At 45.2% G+C, this 19,830-nt stretch overlaps 1 protein-coding gene across 1 annotated transcript in view; it reads left to right on the top strand.

The window, feature by feature from the left end:
- The window catches only part of LOC143964253 (ceramide synthase 2-like), a 71,609-nt gene extending 52,676 nt beyond the window's left edge, over positions 1-18,933 (top strand). The window contains exons 8-9 of the mRNA XM_077473952.1: positions 2,507-2,660; positions 14,172-18,933. Of these exons, the coding sequence (XP_077330078.1) occupies positions 2,507-2,660; positions 14,172-14,288 (271 nt within the window). The 3' untranslated portion in view covers positions 14,289-18,933. The remainder of the gene's footprint in view (positions 1-2,506; positions 2,661-14,171) is intronic.
- The last annotated feature ends 897 nt before the right edge of the window (positions 18,934-19,830 follow it).

Here is a 19,830-nt window from a genome sequence, read left to right as displayed (position 1 = left end):
AGCATTCTGTGAGCAGAGGACCAGGGACTGTCTGTTTCTGGCCCTCTGCTTTATTACCCCCCCCCCCCCCCCGTGCTCACTGAGTGGCTGAGCCATCTGACAGTCTAGGGTTCTGGGTGGACTTCTACGAAAAAAAAAAAATTGTCCTAGAATCCACCTTCACCTAAATAAAGTATCAGCCGATTCGTCAAATGAAAAACGGGATGCCTACCGTATAAGCAAAAAGCACCATGTAATAGAAAAATTAGGGACAAGAGAGTCCCATGAAGGGGTGGACTTCTAGCCTGTCGTTTTCACTGAGAGTGGTTGGCCTTTGGGTTGTCCTGTGTTGATGTGTGCCTTTTTTTGCTGCTAGTTACTGATTGACTTGCAGCAGCATTTTGCGATAGAATCACGAGCTTCAGTTGCTGCCCATTATTTAGTGTAGCTGCCAACATCGCAGTAATGAATATAAAATGCTCCTACTTATGATGTTGGCTGCTACAGATCACCAAAGAAAAGGGTGATATTCATTACTGGCACATCTCTGCTACTGAATCAGGTATGTGACTTTGCGGTTCATGAACTCTTTCAAGGCCTAAGCACATTACATTGGCTCTACACACAAAAGAGTAGAAATTAACAGTAATGAAGGACATTCCTCAACTAGTACAGGAGTCCTTGTTTGGCAGAACGTTTTCCTCCAAGACTACAGGTGCACTTTAACCACTTTTCCCACCGTGCTATAGCCAAAAGATGGCTACAGAGCGGTCATCACAGTTCTGGGAGGGTTTCTATTGACGTCCTCCCAGAATCCCACACCCCTGGGGTGCACATCGGTGCACTCTGTGATTACTGTGTCCTTTGGACACCTCTGATCACAGATCAAGGTAAAGGGCCAAGCACAGTGGCCCTTTACCATGTGATCAGCTGTGTCCAATCACAGCTGATCCCATGTAAACAAATGCCACTTATCGGCAGTTCCTTTCCTAGGCGCTGTGACAGTGGGAGGAAAGGAAAGCCAATAACCGACTATCCTGAGGCAGCGCACATTTACACCAATAGTGCAGCATCAGTAAAGCAGAAAAATGATCTATTTGCAAACGTTTTATTAAAGCAGAGTTCTGCCAAAAATATATATTTTTAAGTCAGCAGCTGCAAATAAACGTACCTGTCCAGGGCGCCCGCGATGTCCTCACCCGAAGCCGATCTGGAGGCGCCGCCATCTTCGTAAGGGAATCGGGAAGTGAAGCCTTGCGGCTTCACAGCCTGGTTCCCTGCTGCTCATGCGCGAGTCGTGCTGTGAGTCCTCACTGGTCCCTGCTGTCTTCTGGGACCTGTGTGTCTCCCAGAAGACAGCGGGGGGGGGGGGGCGGAGGAGGGGCTAGACGTGGCATAGATCACCACGGAGCCTGCGGCGATCTATGCCTGCAAGTGGGAGCAAATACCTGGATTATAGAGGTGTATGCTCCCCCCTGAAAGGTGCCAAATGTGATACCGGAGGGGGGGAGGAATCCGATCAGCGGAAGTTCCATCATAAATCATAAAAAATTATTATATACCTCCAAAAGAAAGCTCTGTCTGGCTAAAAAAAAAGCAGGGCATGGGACAGCATTACTGCAGTCTTATCAGCTGAAGCCGATGGGACTCGCACAGGCAAACACTAGAATAATCAGCACAAGTAAATACTATGAAATAAAACAAGTCAGCTATGAACAGGGAAGCAGGGTTACCATAGAAACGTTGGATTGAGAAGGAGGCTTGGTTAACAGTACAGGAAGTGCTCAATGTAAGGGGCGGAAACGCACTCTACTCTGGACTCAGAAAACTGTACTTAAGATGGCGCTGCCTAACCCCTGGAAACAAGTTTTTTAAAGTTTTTTTAAACCGTAAGTAATATGCAATTTGGGCTGGATTGCAGTGGCTATAGTTTGATAATTACTTATTATAATGGACTAAATGAAAAGAAGCATCAGAGTGGGAGAGTTTACTTCCTCTTTAAAGCGGAAGTCCGCCGGGACTCCACGTGTATCCATCTGTAGATCGTCTCTCGGGTGCTGCCGCCGCCATCTTAGGTATGGGAATCAGGAAATGGAGCCTTTCGGCTTCATTTCCCGGTTCCCTACTGCGCATGCGCGAGCCGCGCTGCGCAATAAGGACGGTCCCCGCTGCCTCTGGGATCTGTGTGTTTTCCCAGCAGGCAGCGGGGCACTTGCGGAAAGGGGCGGGCACTTGCGGAAAGGGGCGTAATATACGCCCCTTTCCGCAGAGAGCTATCCCGGAAGTGGGTGCAGATACCTGTACTGTACAGGTATCTGCACCCCCCTCCCCCCTGAAAGGTGCCAATTGTGGCGCCAGAGGGGGGGAGGGTTCCGATGAGCGGAAGGTCCACTTTAGGGTGGACCTCCGCTTTAATGCAGAGAATGCATTTGGGTTAAAAAAAAAAAAGCATTTTGAGCAGTGATATTGTAATGTCCTCCATCATTTTAGCAGTTGTTTAATAAATGACACTCTCCTTATTTTGCAGGATTATTTATGCCACAACGGTCTATCCCTTGTATTACTGCCCACGATTTTTCCTCTACTACTTCTTCAACATGGTCATGTTTGTGCTGCAGTTCCTTCATATATACTGGGCATATCTCATCTTCAAGATGGTGAAAAAGATGCTTTCTGGAAATGTAAGTTTTGCAACAGTCATTTGTAGTTGAGATAAGATGTAGTGAAGTACATAAAATAAAGTCTGCAACAAGCTAGATAAAAGCACCTCATTGAGCATTGTAACGGAAAACTGTAGCAACCTTGAGTTTCCTAGTCAGTTGCTTGAATAGCATAGCAAGCAGCTATTAAATAGGTTTTAAATTATGAAATAGATGTGCAATGCGTGAAATTAATTATTCAACCAAGAACCTTTCAACACAAACCCACCTCCTCCATTTACGCTTTCAGAGTCCATAAACCCTCACGATTTTGTAAGAGTAACATCAGTTAGTTGCAAAACTCGTAATGTGCTATTGCCATGTCCAGGACTAGGCCCTGATACAGCAGTTACAGGGTTGACCTTTGGAGATTTAGGACCCAGCCAAAGTTCTGTAGGATTTTCACCGTCTGTTGCACATTGGCCTTAAGGCCATGATATTCCGGAATGGGAAATCCCCCTTTTTCCCAGGAAAAGCTTTGTGGACCCTTTGGTTCAAGGTGCATGAATGGCATTCTTTGGAGTGACCCTCTATTCCCCTCTGCAGGTTTTATGGTTAAAGGGGTTGTAAAGGTAATTTTTTTATTTTCTACATAGGTTCCTTTAAGCTAGTGCATTGTTGGTTCACTTATCTTTCCCTTCGATTTCCCTTCTAAATGTTTTTTTTTCTTTGTTTTCTTTGTCTGTCTAAATTTCTCACTTCCTGTTTCACCCCAGTAAGCTGTTCAGTAAGCTGTTCTGGCTGACTAACCACCAGCTCGGATGATGGTGAGAAGTTTACTGAGGAGAAACAGGAAGTGAGATATTCAGACAAAGAAAAAAAAACATTTAGAAGGGAAATCAAAGGAAAAGGTAAGTGAACCAACAATGCACTAGCTTAAAGGAACCTATGTAGAAAATAAAAAATTTACCTTTACAACCCCTTTAATGTTCTGAAGCTCAGGGTGATTCGACTTTAGGACTGGACCCTCCTAGTCTGGTCCAGGTCCAATCCAACAATGGCACAGTGGTGGCAAACCAGGAGTCAGGCAGGTCTTCGAGAAGTGGTGCTCATCATGAATTGGACAAAATTTCACTTTCAGCCAAGGTCCGCGGTGCATATTCCAGGAGTGGAAAATTGGTGACTGGGCTTCTTACACCACCAACAGCCCCAGAGAAGTGTTTTTCTTACTCGGTCTCCAGTGGTAGTGGCAAAAAACGACTGCCATTCAGACTCGCCAACAAACTGGACAAAGCCGTGTCCAGTTCCAGGGATCTGTGGGCCATTAGGAGTGGTTGCTGTTGTCATTCTATGGAATCACTTCAGGCAGATTTTTGCTTTCCACCCCCCCCAACCCCCCCCCCCCCCCCCCCCCCCAGCTCCTACCTCATCTGCTTTGGAGAATAAAGAGTGAAGGCATACCAGTGATTCTCATTGAACCGAACTGGCTCAGGAGGGCATGAAACATGGACATAGTCAGGTTCTAACAGATTCTCTGTGGGTCCTATTGGATCTCCTTGACCTTCATTTTCAATGCTGTCCTGCTTCATGTTTGGTGGCTTTTACAGCTTGGCTGTTGAAGCCCAGATCTTGAGGGATAGGGGCCTTTTGGATTTTGTGATTCCAACCTTGCTGAAGGCCAGAAAGCCCTCATCCTATAGGGTTTACCACTGCACATGGAAATAATACTTTGCTTGGTGCGAAAAAGGGAAGTTTCATCCCAGGAAATACTTTATGGCAAGGGTTTAATCCTTCCGTCAGGATTGGATAAGTCCTTGACCCTGAGGACTTTTAAAAGTGAGGCCTTGTGCCTTGACAGTGCTCCTTCAGACACTACTATCTTCCAGTTCCCTGGTTGGGGCTTTTGTACAAGGAGTGACTCGCATTGTACCACCTGTACGCTCTCCTTCGTCTCCGTAGTGTCTAAACCTGGTGTTGTCAGGCCTTCAGCAAGGCACCATTTGAGTTTTTTGGCAAGGTTACCTTGTTTGTGGCAATCACTACAATTAGGAGAATGTTTGCACTCACAGCCTTATCCTCTAACACCCCTTTCACAATGAGGCGCTTTTCAGATGTTTCAGAGCTAAAAATGGCGCCTGAAAAGTGCCTCTCATGTCTCCCCAGTGTGAACGCCCGAGTGCTTTCATACTGGGGCGGTGGGCTTGCGGTACGTTCTGAAAAGTCCTGCAAGCAGCATCTTTGGGGCGGTTTGGGAGCAGTGATAAGCGGTCATTCAGGTGCTACGCTAATAGTTTTTTGAAACTATCGATGCCCCCCCGCTGAGACCACCGTCTATGGAAGGGAATTTCACATCTTTGAGGCTCTTACAGTAAAGAACCCTCTACGTAGTTTAAGGTTAACCGCTTGCCGGCCAGCCGTCGCAGTTGTACTGTGACAACATGGCTCAGCTGCACGAATCGCCGCCATGTTATGTCGGTAACATATTCTGCCCCCTGCTTGCCCACTGAGCCGATGCGAGTGCCGGGCAGTCGTGATCACCACCGGGCTCCCTCGATCGAACTGGAGTTTCTGTGTGTGTAAACGCACAGTTTGCGGTTCTCTGAGGGGAGAACAGACAGGTCACTGTTCATACTCTGTATGAACAGACTATCTCTTCCCCTGCACAGTCCCCTCCCCCCCTTCAGTTAGAACACACACTAGGGAACACAATTAACCCCTTGATCGGCCCCTAGCGTTAACACCTTCACTGCCAGTGCCATTTTTACAGTAATCAATGCATTTTCATAGCACTGATCGCTGTATAAATGCCAATGGTCCAAAAAATGTGTCAAAATTGTCCAACGTGGCTGCTATCGTGTCGCAGCCACATTAAAAAATCGCGGATTGCCACCATTACTAGTAAAAAAATAATAATAAAAATGCTATAAAATTATCCCCTATTTTGTAGATACTATAACTTTTGTGCAAACCAATCAATATACGCTTATTGCAATTTTTTTTACCAAAAATGTGTAGAAGAATACATATCGGCCTAAACTGAGGAAAAAAATAGTTTTTTATATATTTTTGGGGGTTATTTATTATAGCAAAAAAGTAAAAAAATACAGTTTTTTAAAAATTGACGCGCTTTCTTTTTTTTTGTTTTATAGCGCAAAAAATTAAAACCGAGGTGATCAAACACCACCAAAAGAAAGCTCTATTTGTGGGGGGGGGGATGTCAATTTTGTTTGGGTGCAACGTTGCACGACCGCGCAATTGTCAGTTAAAGCGACGCAGTGCCGAATCGCAAAAAATGCTCTGGTCAGGAAAGGGGTAAAATCTTCCGGGACTGAAGCAGTTAAACCTCTTTTCTTCTAATATTAATGAGTGGCCACGTGTCTTGTTAAACTCCCTTCTGCAGAAAAGTTTTCTCCCTATTGTGGGGTCACCAGTACGGTATTTGTATATTGAAATCATATCCCCTCTCAAGCGTCTCTTCTCCAGAGAGAATAAGTTCAGTGATCTCAACCTTTCCTCATAACTAATATCCTCCAGACCCTTTATTAGCTTTGTTGCCCTTCTTTGTACTCGCTCCATTTCCAGTACATCCTTCCTGAGGACTGGTGCCCAGAACTGGACAGCATACTCCAGGTGCGGCCGGACCAGAGTCTTGTAGAAAGGGAATACCATTTGTTCTTCAGGGAATAATACCATTTCTGAAAAAAAAAACGGATTCGATTAGTGAAACATTTCAACTATTTGTAAGAACGGAGGTTCAGGTCCACATCCCAACAGGGGCGGACTGACAACTCATGGGGCCCCCGGGCAATAAGAGAAGGTTATGGGGCCCCTGGGCAATAGAAGAAGGTTATGGGGCCCCTGGGCAATAGAAGAAGGTTATGGGGCCCCTGGGCAATAGAAGAAGGTTATGGGGCCCCCGGGCAATAGGAGAAGGTTATGGGGCCCCCGGGCAATAGGAGAAGGTTATGGGGCCCCCGGGCAATAGGAGAAGGTTATGGGGCTCCCGGGCAATAGGAGGAGGTTATGGGGCCCCCGGGCAATAGGAGGAGGTTATGGGGCCCCCGGGCAATAGGAGAAGGTTATGGGGCCCCCGGGCAATAGGAGAAGGTTATGGGGCCCCCGGGCAATAGGAGAAGGTTATGGGGCCCCCGGGTAATAGGAGAAGATTATGGGGCCACACAGTACACACACAGTACACACACACACACAGTACACACACACACACAGTACACACACACACACAGTACACACACACACACAGTACACACACACACAGTACACACACACACACAGTACACACACACATATACACACACATATACACACACATATACACACACACATATACACACACATATACACACACACATATACACACACACACACATATACACACACACACACATATACACACACTATACACACACTATACACACACACACACATATACACACACTATACACACACACACACACATATACACACACTATACACACACTATACACACACACACTATACACACACACACTATACACACACACACTATACACACACACACTATACACATACACACACTGAAAATGTACTGGAGAGGCAGGGCAGCTATAATCTTGGGATTTTTAAAAAAAACACATATTTTTACATACTGTCCCTGGTTTTATTGAGGCTGGCAACCCTGATTGGGGCCCCTTAGTGGCATGGGGCCCTCGGACAGTGCCCGAGTGCCCGAATGGTCAGTCCGCCCCTGCATCCCAAATACAAAAAAAAAGGAACCCGTTTTTTACAGGTTAGACGACACAATACCATAGTACATGCTTTAGTAGTTTTCTTAGATTTTGGCCAGTTGACAGATAATTTAGCATTTTAAGATGCATTTAATTTCACATTTTATGCTACTCCAATGAACTGGAGTTTTGTTTCCATCTTCGCATTATTCGCTCAATTACAAAAACTTTATATTTTCCATTTCTTTTTTTTCCAGCACATATTGTATGCATTTAAGATGGGAGGAAAGAGGAGAAAAGACACACAATAGTTACAAATACCCTTTAAATTAGCAAGTCGGAAGATAAGCAATACATCTAATCCATTTCAAATCAATTTATGTTAACACCATTCCTTTTGAACAGTGTGACATTTCACTCCGTATGATTAAAGCCATTTTCCACTAATTGCAGGCACTGAAATGGTATATTTAGCCGCTTGCCTTCCCCTCCCCGTTGGGGCCAATTTTCAGCGCCCGATGGAAGAAAGCCCCCCTGCATGTTCAGGCATCCACAGGCTTATCCTGTTGCTCTTTGTGCGTGTGCCAAGTGAGGATTTACAAGCAGAGTTTTGCAGTAAGCCACAAAAGCTCACACAAGCCAGGCAGTGCCTGCAGGAAACTTACAAGCGCACAGACAGGAACAAAGGAATGTTCTGCACTAAGCAGAATGCTTGATGGGAATGTGCTGCTCATGTGCAGAAGCCAAATATTAGAAAACAAAAGTTATTTGTGGTGTGAAATACACGTCGGCTCTCAAAACTAGAACATATAATAAGGTTCGCCCCTAAACTAGGTAAAAAGTAGATTTGATGGCGCTGATGTACTAACACATTGGTATGTTTTCCTGGGATTGAACTTGGGGCTGGCCCCTTCTGCAGGTACAGCTATGTAAAACCTTAACCTCTTGCTTACCGGGGACTTAAACCTCATTTCTGCCCAGGCCAATTTTCAGCTTTCAGCGCTGTCACATTTTTTTTATTTTTGGCGACCACGAAGGGACTCAAACCCTCAATCTGCTGTCACATTTTGAATGACAACTGCGTGGTCATGCTACACTGTACCCATATGACATTTTTATCCTTTTTTTCACACAAATAGAGCTTTTTTTTGGTGGTATTTAATCACTACTGGGGTATTTATTTTTTGCTAAACAAGCAAAAAAAGACCAAAAGTTTTGAGAATTTTTTTTTGGTTTCAATTTTGCAAACCGGTAATTTTACTCCTTCATTGATGTGCGCTGATGAGGCTGCACTGATAGGCGGCACTGATGAGGCGGCACTGGTGAGGCAGCACTAGTGAGGCGGCACTGGTGAGGCAGCACTAGTGAGGCAGCGCTGGTGGGCACTAGTGAGGCAGCGCTGGTGGGCACTAGTGAGGCAGCGCTGGTGGGCACTAGTGAGGCAGCGCTGGTGGGCACTAGTGAGGCAGCGCTGGTGGGCACTAGTGAGGCAGCGCTGACGGGCACTAGTGAGGCAGCGCTGACGGGCACTAGTGAGGCAGCGCTGACGGGCACTAGTGAGGCAGCGCTGACGGGCACTAGTGAGGCAGCGCTGACGGGCACTAGTGAGGCAGCGCTGACGGGCACTAGTGAGGCAGCGCTGACGGGCACTAGTGAGGCAGCACTGACGGGCACTAGTGAGGCGGTACTGGTGGGCACTAGTGAGGCGGTACTGATAGGTGACACTAAAAGGCAGCACCGATGATGAGGCACTGATGGTCTTTTTTTTTTTTTTTTTTTCTCCTTAGGCTTTCTCTGTTTTACATCACATGATCAGCTGTCATTGACTGACAGCTGATCATGTGGTAAAGTGCCGGGATCGGCCCCTTACTCCGATCTGTGATCAGCCAAGTCTCATTGACTCGCCGATCACAGAGCAGGCCATGGCCCCGCAGGGGTTGTGCAGGCAGCTCATGCAGGGGAGGATGTACACGTGAACCCTCCCGGCAATTTAGGCAAAAGACTGCTACAGAGCAGGTGGCAAGAGATAAAAAAATGAGTGTCTATACTATTTTTAAAATCCATTAATACTCTGTCTCACCCTGCTCCGCACATGCTCAGTTGCTCTCCATTTTTAGGGATTGTTGAGTTTGTAGAGGCCGATCTGCTGAGAGCGGAATTAAACCCTCCTATCCTTTACAGCCAAAGAAGCTGCTTCTGTTTGAACTGCAACTGTCATTGTGCTGCACATGTGATCAGTCATGACTCCAGCAAATTGATGGTTTGACAGTTTGGTTGAGAACACAAGTAAATCAAACAGTTGTTTTTTTTGTTTTTTTAAACCGGTTAACCAAAAGTTTTCGTCTCGCTTTATGATTTAATGCTGGGGCTCTGGGCTCCAGCAAGAAGAAATAGGAGAAATGCTGGAGGCAATTTAAAGCACACACTGGTTTGGTAGCATAATTATTAAAGTGGAAGGCCACCCTAAAAATAAAAATAGCATTAATATTCTTAAAAAAAAAAGAAATTTGAATTTTGATTTTTTTTTTAACTTGCAAGGAAACCCCTGTTGCTAGGCAGTCTTCCTAATCTGCCTCTTCCTATTCTGTGGCGCTTCCTCCTCTTTGGCGAGTGGCCCCATTGCCTTCTAGGACATGTGTGTGTGTCCCAGAATACGACTTGCGCAGTAGGAAACGGGCAGTGAAGCCGCAAGGCTTCACTGCCTGTTTCCCTTAGTGAGGATAGTGGTGCCGGGACACGATACGAGAGACGTATCGGCCTTGGGGGGGTGGGGGGAGGGGGGTGACCTCTCGGGCTCCCTGGACAGGTAATTGTCCTTATTAAAAGTCCGCAGCTACAGTGTTTGTAGCTGCTGACTTTTAATTTTTATTTAATTTTTTCAGGTTGGAACATGTTTTTTAAAAACTTTTTTTTTTTTTTTTCATCAAGTTGTTGTTATGGGTAAAGTTCTGCTTTAACCACTTTCCTACCATCCACTTTCACCCCCTTCTTGCCCAGGCCAATTTTTACCTTTCAGTGATGTTGCACTTTGAATGCGCGGTTATGCAACACTGTACCCATATGACTTTTTTTTTTTTCATTTCATCACACAAATAGAGCTTTCCTTTGGTGCTATTTAATCACCACTGAGTTTTTTTATTTTTTGTTAAATAAACAAAAAAAATGCCAAAAATATTGAAAAAAAATAAACTGTTTTTCATAGTTTGTTTATAAAATTTTGCAAACAGTTAATGTTTCTCCTTCACTGATGCGCACTGATGAGGCGGCACTGATAGGCTCTGATAGGCTGCACTGGTGGGCACTGATAGGCTGCTCTGGTGGGCACTGATAGGCTGCTCTGGTGGGCACTGATAGGCTGCTCTGGTGGGCACTGATGGGCTGCTCTGGTGGGCACTGATGGGCTGCTCTGGTGGGCACTGATGGGCTGCTCTGGTGGGCACTGATGGGCTGCTCTGGTGGGCACTGATGGGCTGCTCTGGTGGGCACTGATGGGCTGCTCTGGTGGGCACTGATGGGCTGCTCTGGTGGGCACTGATGGGCTGCTCTGGTGGGCACTGATGGGCTGCTCTGGTGGGCACTGATGGGCTGCTCTGGTGGGCACTGATGGGCTGCTCTGGTGGGCACTGATGAGGTGGCACTGATGGGCTGCTCTGGTGGGCACTGATGAGGTGGCACTGATAGGCTGCTCTGGTGGGCACTGATGAGGCGGCACTGGTCAGTGACACTGATGAGGAGGCACTGATGGGCATGGATTGGCAGCACTGGTGGGTACTGTTGGGGCTGCACCGATACTCAGGACACTGATAATCAGTACCTTGATTATCAGGGTAGATTCACACAAGCTGGTTATTGGCTCTCTTCTCCTCATGCTGTCAGCGGGAGGAAGGGAATGCAGATAACCGGCTTGTATTTTCATCATCGAATAGCTGTATGACAGCTACAGCGAGGCCAGCTAGATCTGGGAGGGCGTCACACGAAGACCTCCCGTGATCACGCCTGCTGCTGCGCGCTCTGTGAATGATATGTCCTTAGGACACAGCTGATCACAGATCGGGTGAAGGGCAAACCACAGTGGCCTTTTACCACGTGATCAGGGCTAAAACCTTTCTCTTCTCCACCTAGACAAATAAGCTTTTAACCCTTGCAGTGTGGGCACTGCAAGGGTTAATATTGAATAAGGGTTAAAATATTGAATTCTGTAAGGTGGGTGGGAGAGGGAGGCAGGAGGAAAATAATGGAGGGACCTAGATGGCAGTGAAGATCTGCTTCATGAGCTGAAGTCTTCATTAGATGCCTGCTATACATATCTGCCTTTGCAGTGAAGTGATATATGATGCCTCTGATATTTTTGCAGGATTCTATTTTGCATGTTGGTGTGATTGTATTTCATACACAAATCTGAAGATTCGGTATATCGGGTAGTACGGCCATCACTCATGCAAATGACTCCTGAAATAAGATTAGTTAGCTGCAAATTCCAAACAGACTGGTAGACTTGCATGAATACGGAGGAGCAGAGCTCATAGAAGTTAACAAGCAAATATGGTTGCCCCATATCTATATATACCACCGATCTGCCATAACATTATTACCACCCACCATAACCCATTGACTCCACTTGACCTCTGAAGGTATGCTGTGGTATGTGGCACCAAGCCGTCATTAGCAGATCCTTTGTGTTATGAGGTGGAGTCTCTATGGATCAGATTTGTTTTTCCAGCACATCCCACAGATGCTTGATTTGGATTGAGATCTGGAAAATTTGGAAGGCCCAAGTAAACCTCTCAAACCCATTGTTTTGTTCCTCAACCACTCTTAAGTATATCAGACCAGGCCACCTTCTTCCATTGCTCCGTTGTCCAGTTCTGATGCTCACGTGCCCATTGTAGGCGCTTTTGGCTGTGGACACGGGTCAACATGGGCATTCTCACCAGTTTGTGGCTACACAACCCCAAACACAGAAAACTGCGATGCTCTGTGTGTTTTGAAACCTTTCTATCAGAACCAGCATTAACTTTTTTTTTTTCAGCAATTTGATCTACAGTAGCTCTTCTATTGGATCGGACTAGACAGGCTGTGAACACATGAGTCTTGGCCGCCCGTGACCCAGTCGCCAGTTGGCCGTTTTTCCTTCCTTGTTTCGCTTTTGGACGGTCCGGACCACTGCAGTCTGGGAACAATCCGATGAGAGCGGTAGTTTTGGAGTTGCTTTGACCCAGTTGTCTAGCCATTACAATTTGGCCCTTGTCATAGTCGCTCAAATCATTACACTTGCCCATTTTTTCTGCTTTTAACACATTCACTTCAGGGACAATATGTTTACTTGCTGCCTGATAAATTCCACCCACTTTCAGGTGACGTTGTAACAAAATAATACAATGTTACGCACTTTACCTGTCAGTGGTCATAATGTTATGGCCGATCGGTGTATACCGTATATACTCGAGTATAAGCCGAGATTTTCAGCCCCTTTTTTTAGGCTAAAAGTGCCCCCCTCGGCTTATACTCGAGTCACCGCCGTCTGCCTACCTGATCTGCGTGTCGTGCAGACAGACGGCGGCCATTCCACTATTCAAAAGCCGCGCCTCCCTGTCTGTGATAGGCGGAACACTCAATTTCCCAGCAGTCAGTGTTCCGCCTATCACGGACATCCGCTCATCCTCATACTACGGACAAGGATGAGAGGATGTCCGTGATAGGCGGAACACTGACTGCTGGGAAATTGAGTGTTCCGCCTATCACAGACAGAGAGGCGCGGCGTTTGAACAGTGGAATGGCCGCCGAATGGTCTGTCACAGACGAGGAGGAGAGGTGCGGCTTTTGAAACCTGGCATGGCCGCCGTATGTTTTTTATACATGCAGATCGGTGCAAAATGGCACACAGAGGCTGCAGAAGGACAAAGAGGCTGCAGATTGGCACAGGTAGGCTGCAATGGACACAGGGATGGACACAGGGAGGTATGCAGCTGCAGATGGGCATTGTTGACCCTTTTAAGCTGTAACAGTAGCTGCTGCATGTCTCACCCTTGGCTTATACACGAGTCAATAAGTTTTCCCAGTTTTTTTGTGGTAAATTAGGGGCCTCGGCTTATATTCGGATCGACCTATACTCGAGTATATACGGTAGTCTCAATACAAACTTTTACACTGAAGCGAGGTTTTTAAAACATTAAAACTCAATAATGAGATCAACAAAGCATGAATGTAATCTGCACTAAATTTTATCTCTGATGGAGACTCTTTACCACGTGATCAGCTGTGTCCAATCATATCTGATCACGATGCTAACAGGAAGAGTCGTGTATCGGCTTTTCCTCACAATGTGCTCTCCTGACGGGGGGGGGGGGGGGTCTGTGCTGATTATCAGTGCCGCCCTCCCCCCGAGGATGCCCACCAGGTATGCCACCCATGGTCACCAGGGATGCCAACCTGTGGCCAAAAATGATGACAGTCAGTGCCCATCAGTAATGCCTGCCAGTGCCTCCTTTACAGTGATGCAAATTAGTTCCACCCATCAGTGTAGCCTTTCAGTGCCACCTATGAGTGCCCATCAGCGCTGCATGTTGGTGCCACCTCATTGGTGCCACCTTATCAGTGCCTGTCAGTGCAGCCTCATCAGTGCCCATCAGTGAAGGAGAAAACTTACTTATTTACACATTTTTATAACATAGAAAAGCCTATTTTGTTTTAAAAAATGTTGGCCTTTTTTAGCAAAAAATAAAAATCCCAGAGGTGATCAAATACCACCAAAAGAAAGCTGCCCGGTGTTGAAATGGTTATATCCAGTTGGGTGTCTGAATAGCTAACCAAGTGTCTGTTCTTTCCGTAGATGTCTGGCGATGATCGCAGCGATAACGAAGAAGACGACAGCGAGGAAAACGAGGACCAGCCATTGACCAATGGGGACGGCAAGAAGCCCATAGTAAATGGCCAACATGATCGTTAATTGCCAAACGTCGCTGTGCGCAGACGTGCAGAGAAAGGGTTAAAGTGAGAACTTGATTATCTGTATCTGCATTTGGTTTTTCCAGACAGACACTAAAGCAGGGGAAGAGGGGCAGGGGGGGCTTGCAGCTGGAGCAGCACTATTCATCGGGAGGTGTAGGGTCCTGATGGGACCAACTGCGTTCCAGAGGCGACACAGCCAAAGTTTCAGTCCCAACCATAAACTAACACAAGAAAAAAAAAAAAAAATAGAATGAAGACCTTGTTCTGCGTGCATGAAGCAGCAAATAAGAAAAAAAAAAGAAAAAAAAATCGTTCGTCCTGCTACAGAGAAAGAAGAACAAATTACGGCCTCCTCTGGAAGTACAAAGGACACTTGAAGAGTGTGTGAGAGGGATGATAACCGAGTTCCTTACTGCTTTCCAGGCTGTTCTGATTACATCTGGTGACAACTAAAGAAGTTTTTGGATTCCTTTTGGGGTTTGGCTCAGAACAAGGTTGTCCCAAAATGCACCAGGGACACGGCGACCGCCACCGCCCCCCCCCCCCCAATAACGAGTCAGTGTTTCCTTCCCCGCCTCAAGGGGTTAACTTCCGCAGCGTTCCGAAAACAAAAACGAAGACACAAACTCCGCCTCCTCCTTGGCTTTATTTATACCACATCCAGGAACACAAGAGGAGCTCTGTATAGAATACACACAAGATTAGCTGTGTGCCTGCTGTGACTTCATCCTGGAGGTGTGTGTGGGTGGGGAGGGGGGGGGCAGCCGCATGACTTTCTGCCAAACTTGCTTCAGAGATGACCACAGAAAGAGCGGGCTGCGGAGCTCACCATTAACACACTTCACACCCCGAGCCTGCTTTCAAATTTTAAAAAAAGCAGCGATTTGCATTTTGGAACCTGCTTCTTACAAAACACGAGAAACTTCCGTAAGCCAAGTGTGCACACTCATAGGAGGTTGTTTTACTAAAGGCAAATAGGCCTGATTCACTTTGCAGGGGAACGTGGTAAAAATCCACTTTGCAGAAATTCCCCAATCACGTAGGAGGAATAAAAAAAAAACATTTTTTTATTTGGTTTTGCTTGCACGTGATTGGATAATGATTAAGTCAGCATAGCTTCCCCGCATTCACTATGTGAATGGGAAATGCCCTTGAAAGTGCAGACTCCCTTGCCTTTAGTAAATCAACCCTTTAGTGTCTCACAGGGACTTTGCAAACCATAATCTCATGCAAGCAACAAAAAAAAAGACAAAATATTAGTATTTTTTTGCTTGCACGTGATTGGATGATGTTCAAGTCAGCACAGCTTCCCAACATTCCCTAACTAATGGAAAATGCCCAAAAAAAAATTCTTTTTTTTTTTTTTTTTTTTTTTATGCAGATGTGTGTTCTGTGCAAAGTGAATTTTCACTAAGCTAAAGGATAATGCCCTCGGAAATTACAGACTCCCATGCCTTTAGTGAATCAACCCTGTAGTGTCTCGCGGGGACTATACAAAGAATACCCAATCTGTCATGCAAGCAAAAATAAAAAGTATTTTTTGGTTGCATATGATTAGATAATGGAAGTCAGTTGATCACTTTGCAAGCGCATTTTCCCTTAGCTTAGTGAATGTGGGGAAGCGCCGACTGCCATCATCCGTTCATATATGCAAGCAAAAATCGTGTTTTTTTTTTTTGTTTTTGTTTTTCCTTCTTTGTATGTTCTTTGCAAAGTGAATTTTCACCACTTTCACTAAGCTAAAGGATGATGCCCTTACAGAGTGCAGACTTCTTTGCCTTTAGTAAATCAACCCCGTCGTGTGTCAAAAAGACTTTGCAAAGAATACCCAATCTCATGCAAGCAAAAATAAAAAATATTAGCATTTTTGCTTGCATATGATTGGATGATGGTAGTCAGGTGATCACTTTGCAAGCATATTTTCCTTTAACTTGGTGAATGTGGGGAAGCTAGCTGTGCTGACTTCCATCATCCATTCAAATGCAAGCAAAAACGTTTATTTTTTTCTTCATTGTATGCAGTTGGGTGTTCTGCGTTCTTTGCAAAGTGTGTTTTCACCATTTTCACTAAGCTAAGGGACGATGCCCTTGCAAAGTGCAGACTCCCTTGCTTTTAGTAAATGAACCCTTTAGTGTCTCACAGGGACTTTGCAATAGTGAATGCGGGGAAGCTTTGCTGACTTCCATCATCCATTCACATGCAAGCAAATATATATATATATATATATATATATATATATATATATATATATATATATATATATATATATATATATATATATATATATATATATATATATATATATATATATATATATATATATTATAATTTTCACCACTTTCACAAAGCAAAAGAACAATGCCCTTGCAAATTGAAGAGCTCCATTTTGCCTTTAGTAAGTCACCCACCCATCGATTTTCATTGCTTGAGCTGGTCTAGGAATCTGGTCCAGGCCCATGTAACCTCCGCCTCAATGGAAACCTGTCATGAGAGTAACAAAGTGCTGACTTCTGAAAATGCTAATGTTACTGGAAGTCATACTGACATTTGTACTCAGATAAGGAGGTCTGACTCCCCCCCCCCACCCCCCGACTTGCAAATCTGCAAATTTTGCTTGAGAGTGTTGACTCCAAAAAGCAAAAAAAAAAAAAGTAATTTGGTTGACACAAGACCTCGTTTACACAGGGGTACCAATGCATGCGAAGGACCAGCTTTGCCCACACGGGATGCACAGGTGTTCCACTCATCCCCGTGTCGGCAGTCCCATTCATCTCTATTGGGATTCAGCAGGCGGCACAGGCACAGCCACTGTCTCCAGTTTGAAAGCCGTGCGAGTGCACATACCCGAGTGCAGACTGTGTGCGTTTTGGAGCCCTGCACATGCACTGCCTTTAGATTGGGAGCAGCCGCATGGGTGTGCAGGCAGCGTGTGTTTAGGACCGTGCACTGCTGTCAGATTGGGTGCAGCCGTGTGGGTGCACAGCCCGGAGCACAGACCATGTGTGTTTGGGGCTGTGCACGGCTGTCAGATTGGGAGCAGCAGCTGTGTCCCTGCAGCCGCAGAATCCCAATAGACATGAATTGGACTGCCTTCACGGAACACACCTGTGCATCCCCATGCAGGCAAACACAGCCCTTGCATGGGTGTAATCTGTAGTATGCCCCATGTGAACGAGGCCTAAAAATCAACCCGTAACTGGTGCACAGTGTGTGTTTGGGGCCATGCACGGCTGTCAGATTGGGAGCAGCGGCTGTGTCTGTGCAGCCGCTGAATCCCAATAGACATGAATGGGACTGCCTGCACGGAACACACCTGTGCATCCCCACGCGAGCAAGCGCGGCCTGCGCACAGGGTGTACGCTGTAGTATTACCCATGTGAATGAGGCCTAAAAGGCAACCCGTAACTGGTGCGCAGCTCTGAGCGCAGACGGTGTGTGTTTTGGGGCCATGCACGGCTGTCAGATTGGGAGCAGTGGCTGTGTCTGTGCAGCGGCTGAATCCCAATAGACATAAATAGGACTGCCTGCACAGAACACACCTGTGCATCCCCATGCGGGCAAGCACGTTCCTCGCGTGGGTGCACTCTGTAGTATGCCCCATGTGAACGAGGCCTAAAAGGCAAAGCCAGGACAGGTCTAGTTTCTTAAGGCAAAGGGCAGTGTGCACATTGTAGTGGGCAGTCATTAGTTATCGGTCAGGTCACTGTACATCACTTCTCTCTGCACCGCCTGTTCCACAGACCCCCCCCCCCCCCTCGTTGGTGCCGAGAGACACCCCGAAATGTCTAATGGGAAAAGACGGCAATGTAAACACGGCTTTATCGCATACATATAACCTAGATGTATTTTCATTTTTAGTTAATTTCTAATACCCCTGAAATCAGTTTCTATATATATATATATATTTTTTTTTTTTCCTTTTGCTAAATGCTGCAACCTAAACCAGCATAATCCAAGCCTGTGCCTTCCCCTTCCGCTGGACCTCCAGATCTTCTTCATTTCATTCAGTGCTGCCTTAATGTACATTGGGCTGCTGGTAAATAAACCTGCAGCCTTTGTATAGGTCATTGGGCCTGCTAAGTGCTCTATGAGGCCGGGTTCATATGTGTCCAGCTGCGATTTGCAGCCCAGGGTGGGGTGCGTTCCGGTTCAGGTGCGAATGCGTTCCGAATTTTTTTTTTTGCCTGAATGCGCACCTGAATCGGATCCAACGCAAAGGACCCTTTTGGAATGCGGACCGCCGCCCCAGACCTGTGAGTCGTTCACACTCGCATGTCATGTGAATTGAATGCGGCGAAACCTACATTCCATTCGCACATATGTGAACCCGGCCTTCAAGTTTTGTTAACCTGTTTGGCTTAAGAGCCAAAAGACTTTATTTTTTTTTTCTATTAATACTTAATAGAGTGGCAATTTGGGTTTATCCCCCCAAAAAAAAAAAAAAAAAAAAAAAAAAAAAAACAACATATAAAGACCAAAGCTTTGTGGATTGGAATAAAAAAAATAACATTTCAGTTCAGTATTGTCTGCTGCAGACTGATTAGGAGATAGCTGTTTTATGTCAGTGCTAAATAGTCTTTTACACACTAATTTTCTATTTGTAATTCTGTCCACTTGTAAATAAAAACGCCAATTGTGTTGAAGCCGCATACAGAACTGTTTTATTTTTTTTAATCTATTTTTTATTAATGTTTTTAATATAAAGTGTCTGACTGTGAAGTATGAGCCATGTGTATGAAATGGTCTTCCTACTGTCAATTCATATAGTCATGGCCAAAAATATTGACGCCCCTGCATTTCTGTTAGACATGTGCACTGCCATTAAAAATGTGTTCCTTTTCGTTTTCGTTTCATTCATTTTTTTGTGTTTTCGTTTTTCGGGTCATTCGTTATGATCGAAATTCAATAATGCAAAAATTCCGAATTCCGGAAATTTGAAAATTCATAGTCGGAAATACGAAAATTCGGAAATTTGAAAATACAAAAATTCACAAATTTGAAAATCCAGAAATTCAAAAATCCGGAAATTAAAAATAACTATGAAATTGTAGGTATTGGAATTTCCTTTCAAATTTGTTTTAAATTAATAATTGCGCTAATATTAACCTACTAATATTGCACAGTGTACCACCAAATTAAGTGAATAATTATGAACAGTGAACCATACAAAATATATGAAATTCCTTCTGTGTAATGGTAACAATGGAGCAAACCTTTGGCCACAAGTAAAAGAATATCGCATTCCACTGTGTACAAACCAAAGTCTCTGCCAATAAATTCACATAAGTGGGACTAGATAATCAAGCCTTAATGAGTCTTCTGAGTAACAGATGGTTCATTCATAGATTGCACTTCTGATTCTCATGCGTGAACTTCCAACTTTCAGCAGGCTTCCATAACATGAAAAATAAGGAACAAACAAGACCACTGCGCAGATAATATAACAAAGTGATCCCTATTTAGTTAAGGTGGACCTCACTCACACTTACCGCAGGATAGATCACATATGAAATGAAATTTGGCTTTCAAATTTGTCCGTT

Source organism: Lithobates pipiens, unplaced genomic scaffold, assembly GCF_037356315.1.
Source record: "Lithobates pipiens isolate NorthernLeopardFrog02 unplaced genomic scaffold, aLitPip1_a1.2 Scaffold_8, whole genome shotgun sequence".
Classification (NCBI taxonomy): Eukaryota; Metazoa; Chordata; class Amphibia; order Anura; family Ranidae; genus Lithobates; species Lithobates pipiens.
Note: the sequence above shows the minus strand (reverse complement) of the source record. Positions and strands in the feature narration are given on the sequence as shown.